This window comes from Temnothorax curvispinosus, unplaced genomic scaffold (assembly GCF_003070985.1).
Source record: "Temnothorax curvispinosus isolate PA1 unplaced genomic scaffold, ASM307098v1 QBEX01002739.1, whole genome shotgun sequence".
Lineage (NCBI taxonomy): Eukaryota > Metazoa > Arthropoda > Insecta > Hymenoptera > Formicidae > Temnothorax > Temnothorax curvispinosus.
Genome location: NW_020212519.1, coordinates 1 through 5,783, shown reverse-complemented (window position 1 = coordinate 5,783; position 5,783 = coordinate 1). Strand labels below are relative to the sequence as shown.

General features: G+C 35.6%; 1 protein-coding gene across 4 annotated transcripts; it reads right to left on the bottom strand.

The window, feature by feature from the left end:
* Positions 1 to 2,204: 2,204 nt before the first annotated feature.
* Positions 2,205 to 5,382, bottom strand: LOC112451883 (transmembrane protein 8B-like). Of its 4 annotated transcripts, none has more exons than XM_025011787.1 (6): positions 5,017 to 5,344; positions 4,367 to 4,524; positions 3,722 to 3,951; positions 3,187 to 3,381; positions 2,788 to 2,934; positions 2,205 to 2,424 (listed from the first exon to the last, which is right to left on the bottom strand). In XM_025011787.1, exons 1-6 carry the CDS (start codon positions 5,187 to 5,189, stop codon positions 2,227 to 2,229), a joined length of 1,101 nt encoding a protein of 366 aa, XP_024867555.1. In that variant the 5' UTR covers positions 5,190 to 5,344; the 3' UTR covers positions 2,205 to 2,226. The 4 variants fall into 4 exon arrangements, with proteins under 4 accessions (XP_024867555.1, XP_024867556.1, XP_024867557.1 ...); XM_025011788.1 differs by having other exon boundaries at positions 2,788 to 2,922; positions 5,017 to 5,306; XM_025011789.1 differs by lacking the exon at positions 3,187 to 3,381 and having other exon boundaries at positions 2,788 to 2,922; positions 5,017 to 5,382.
* Between the last annotated feature and the right edge of the window lie 401 nt (positions 5,383 to 5,783).

The following is a 5,783-nucleotide window of genomic DNA, read 5'->3' as shown; positions in this document are numbered from 1 at the left end:
TCTGGGGGTCGATTACGGTTCTTGAAACGAGGTGAAAATTACAAAAGTGAACAGATTTACTACTAGTGAATTTCCTCACTTTTGTAACTTTCACCTCGTTTCAAGAACCGTAATAAGCCCCCTGGGGCCGTATTCTGTTCCGCTAAAATCCGCTTATGCCCGGTCTACAATAGATGTCGGAAGTCGGAGTCGTAAGAAATTGACCAATCACAGTTCATTATTCTTCGACCGCAAGGAGAATAATAGATTGTGATTGGTCAATTTCTTACGACTCCGACTTCCGACATCCATTGTAGACCGGACCTTACCGACAATTGTCGGTGTCGTTGCGCAGCTTTTACACGATATGAAAAACCTGCGCAACGACACTTATCGAACCGACAGTTGTCGGTAGGCAGGAATGGAATACGGGCCCTGGTGTGGGATCGTGTGGGATTCTACTCAAATTTGCTGCCAGTCTGTGCGCCGTTAAGGGGATCCTAAAGACATTTGTATTACCGACCGAATTCTATATCTGTCCTTGTATAGACAATGATGATAGACAAGGATAGACATGGTTATAGGTTATAATTTTTTCGAAGCTCTCATTTTTATTCCAGACTTTCAATCTCAATTTCAAAGGTACGTTATTGTTTGTGCACGTCTTCTGAAGGGTGGGAACATTTCATTTCGTACATATTACTTATACAACTGTTTATATTAGAAAATGAGGTAACAACATTTTTAATTTTTTTCAATTATTACTAATTATTTTACATTCCCACCCTTCATTAGTACCTATACTTTACTCCTGTAAAAGGATTTTGCGATCTATAAAGCCGTTTCAAAATTAGACCTTTGACTGTAATTGTCGGTAATTGAGTCACTTTAGCATCCCCTTAAGGGGATCCTGCAGTGACTGGCGAACTTCCTCGATGTCGATAATGTCAACCTTTCTAATTTTGTTTTCCCTATATCTGTCTTTGTCTAACGAAATGACATCTGTCCTTTTTTCGATTGCTCGCCATCTTTCGCAAGATCCGGCAACTACTGTTGCTGCTCTTCTTGTCATTTGCATCCGTATTTGCATTACTAAAATAATTTTTCGATGGATCTTTTTTTGTACGCATTGAATCTTACTTCTACTTGCACGATATTATTCCTACATGTTTTCCCAAGGGCAGATGATAAAAATTATGTATGTATAAACTGCAGAATTTTTGTTTTAAGCAAATATTGTCGTCAGGTGACAGCTGCGTATGTGCCCAAATAAATAACATTTTTAATTTTTTGACGTTTTTGATATAAAATCGCGTTTTCTGCCCTAGATTTTTGTGCGTACTTTAATTCTAGACCAAAAACTTGCAATTCTGTAAAGCCAATTAAAAGATCCATCAAAAAACGATAATGTCGGTAAATCATACGGCTGCAGGATCCCCTTAAGGGGATGCTGGAGTCGCGGGCGAACTCGATCAGCGTCGATAAAGAAGTGCTCACCGATTCTTACATATACATACAGAGCGCAGGCAAACTCGACCAGCGTCGATAAAGAAGTGCTCACCGATTCTTACACATACATACAGAGCGCAGAGTTTTTGGCTGAATTCGGGGAGACGCGTAACATGTGCATATGAAATTTTCTAACATACTTTTCTCTTATACTAAAGCTCGCAGCTCATTTCTGCAAGCACAGGATTCTTCTTTATTATATTTCCGTGACGGCTGCAAGGTTTTTGTATACGTACACAGTCTAAAACTTTTATTTGCAGCAAATGTTGTCATGAGTCGACCGCAGAATCGAAAATAAAAATGTAATTTTCTAATTTTTTTTCGTTTTTCATACGCGATTGGTGCCTGCCGTCTTCGTTATCGTCCATACTTTAATTCTGGACAAAAAATTTTTAATTCGGTGAAATCAATCAAAAGATTTGTGTCTGAAAATTTCGTGGTAAAACAGACTTGTCTCCAGCATCCCCTTAACATTTTGCTTACTGGGATGTCTGAGATATGTGGTATGTACATACATACGACGACGGCCGACAGCTGATAGCGTGGATTTGTTGAGATATCTGAGCAAATCTGCTGCCAATCTATTTTTATACCGCGGGCAGATTGTTTACCGGATTGTTAAAGAGAAAATTAAGCGAAGCGAGGCGAAGGGTAAGGTTAGGAAGGTAGGGCTAGGGAAGGGGGAAGAGAGCTAGGAGAAAGAAGAATTCGAAACAGCTGTTTCACAGACATGATATATTAATTTGACGCGATCGTTCGATTTTCCTGATCAATTATCGCAAATGTGGGGATCCTATAAGACTCTTTCCAATTCCATGATTCGCTATCATCGTTGAATGAAGTATTTGTCAATGATGTAGTGTGTTGCGATTTTGCCGGTGGCAACAGGAATATTAGCGATATCGCCATGATAATGTGCCAAACACTGTGAACGTACTGCAACAAAGCAAATGAGAAATAAGGTTTCTGAAAGAAGAGAATAATACTTTACGCCATTTTATGATTTAATAATGAAATCTGCTTTAGTGAACAAAACAAAATTACGTCCTAGAATAAAATCCATTAACCCTTTAAAATCTTTTACCACTTGTGAAATTTAAAGCTTCAAATTTTTCAACTTTTTATCCACGTCGATATAACGCGAGATATTTGCATTGCATTCACGTGCATGGTGCGTTTTTTTTTTTTTTTAACATTTCCGAAATATTCGCACGAAACTTGGTTTATAAGTACAATATACGTCTTAGAGGCGATAAAACTTTTGTAAGATATATATCTACGTGTTGTAAATATACGTACTTGATAGTTTTTCTCCGTTTCAATGAAAGAGTAAAGTAATAAACCTGTAATAGCAAAGAGCAAACCTAATAGTATCCTTTTGCTTGGTTTTTTGCATTTCTTGGATTGAAAAATACGGTAAGTGTGTGTAAAAATCTGTAACAGAAGCTGCGCTTTTATATTATACTTGTGTCAATCCTTAATGTAAAATTCTTCAAGTAATCGTGAAAAATATATCTCTGTGTGTAGTTATATTTCTACGTAAACTTCTATTACGTTCCTATATATTTTTTATCACACACACGCACACGCGCGCGCGCGCACACATAATATAATATATAAAAGAATATTCATCTTTATTTACCAACATTATTTTTTTTGTGTAAAATCACCCTAGATTAACAAATATTCTAGATTTACCGGTATGATAATACCCAATGATAGCGGTATTGATGTACTGATTAAACACATTCTGTCACGTTGCATCCCAAAAGTGATTATAAACACTCCCGTCATATGGCACAATGGTACAAAAGCAATCGGTAATTCCGCCATTGCTACCAATGTCACCCAAAATGCCAAGATACTCGAAAAAAAGTCGCTGTATTGTAAAATCTACCAAATAAATATGTCATGTCATAAATCATAAATATGATGTACTGAAAGATGTCTAGTCAATTTTAGTACGTATGTTGAACGTAATTCTCTTAAGATTAGATTAAAATGTGTGTGCATGCATGCATGCATGTGTGTGTGTGTGTGTGTACGTGTTTGTAAAAATTTACGTATAAAAACTGTCCTTAATTATTATTTATTAAATATAATAAAAATAATAGTTTCTCTCATTTTAATAAAATCGATATGATACAAGAATTTGAATTTTTTTTATAGAGCGTAATTATAAACAGGATGTGTGTGTGTGTGTGTAAAAATAAAGAAAAATTTGTAGACATACCTCGTACTTTGTAATACAAAATTGTCCGTCACTTTGATCACAGGCGTGATACAAAGACGAGAACAGCATGGTAACCAAGTACACCAGCCCTTCTGCATATAGCTTTCGTTTTACGGCTATATATATGGCTGGTACGAAAAAGATATTGCTCATGACGAGCAGCATGGCACTAATGAGAGGAATAGCAGATACGGTACTCGAAATATCGGTGCAATCCCATCCTGTGTAACCTGAGTAATTGAAATGTTATATAGCAGAAGCTTATAGTTTGTGTGCTCACATACGTCTATATAATTCAGATCTTTACAGATCGTGTGCACAATTTTGTATAATTCAAATCTTTTTGAATCATGCACTTTTAATTGCATAAATTTTGTTTTCAAACGAAACGACGCGACGCCTCTCGTCTCAGAATTAACTTACCTCAGTCACTGAAGTAAATTTTATTTTATATTTTTAAATCAGACACTTTTCGATCAAGTATAAATAATGTAGGATGCTTTTTGTTCGTACGTGCATACGTGCGTGCGTGCGTGTTAGCATTACGATTAAAATATTCCATTTAATTATATTTAATTGTAATTCGGTGTAGTAAATTAAAAAGTACAATCAATGGTGTATAAAGTTATGTTGAAATAATGTTACCTTTAAAACACGTGCACGTCGCATAATGAAGGATATTCTTTTGAATTTCTTGACAAATGCCGTGATTACCGCAAGGACTTTGGTCAGAAAATGTACACTTTCTGGTATGTATGTTCAGTAGTATTGACATTTTTTCGATTTGACAGGGTACAGGTGTACTATACGCGGACATAAAATATCATGTTACATACAGTACTATACGTTGTGTAACAAATTACAATATTATTTCCTATTCGATCGTCTTTGATCAATCTCGCGTTAAAGTTTCCCTATCCACGTATTCGATAGGACACGCAATCCTTTCTACAATTTTTTGAATTTTTAATTTCATATCTCAGCTTGAAATTGAATAGCTCGAATAACTTGAACAAGAGTTATTCAGGTTGAAGCACGTTTCACTTAAAATTGCTTAGGATATAAATGTTATTGTCGTTTTTTAATATAAAAACAAGATTCCACATGTAGCAGCTTATTTCTGTTTCATTTATTTTCTATTTACTACTACGCTCGTATAATCATAATTATATATAATGCCGATGATAAAAGAAAAGGAATGAATGGAAGAGAAGTAAATTATTTTGTGTATATTTAACACATTTTCAATCTTTGCATCTATTCTAATCAAATCTTTTCAGTTAGAATTTACTTACCCATACGTATAACATGTAGCAAGAATAATAATGTACCATGTGCCTGGTTGTGGATACGCTATTAATAAACTTGCGTTGCGCTTGTTTAACGATGACAAATTTATCGCTAAAGTTCCATTTTGACAAGATTTAAGGTTTTCCAGTTTGGGTATACGACCTCGTTGAACGCACATTGTTACCAAGACCGCGTGTGTCGACGGCAGCTAAAAGGATTACAAAAGTATATATCCAACGTTCGATTTCGAATCATGTCTCAAAATATTAAAAGTTTTGCTCCTCTATTCTGAAACACACCCTACTATTAACGTGCTACTTCTTCTTTTTCCTTTACTTCCGCCCTAATATATGGAACACGATATCACGTTCTCTCATTTTCAACGAGCTAATATTTTCTACGCTAACGTGAACACGTTCTCTTATCGCCGTGTTCTATCATTACACGCAACGTCCTCTATTCCAAATTTTATACGTTTTATACTTATTTTACAGTTATTTACTTTATACTAAATTTTTTCTATCGCTTTCTCATCATTCGCATCACTCGCCAGTTGGTCATGTAACGTTATGGACGCGTACATCAGTATATCTTTCGTTTCTCGTGTTATTTTTTTACTCTAAGACAATTGCGCGCGCGCGCGCGCGTAACAACTTTTTTCGGTGCACGCAGAATAAAAGTGAAGATTGAGGGAAAAGTTTGCAATAGCAAAAATGCACGGTCCCGTCAAGTTAAAGAGAAAATAAAGGAACTTGTTGGTTTTATATGCACC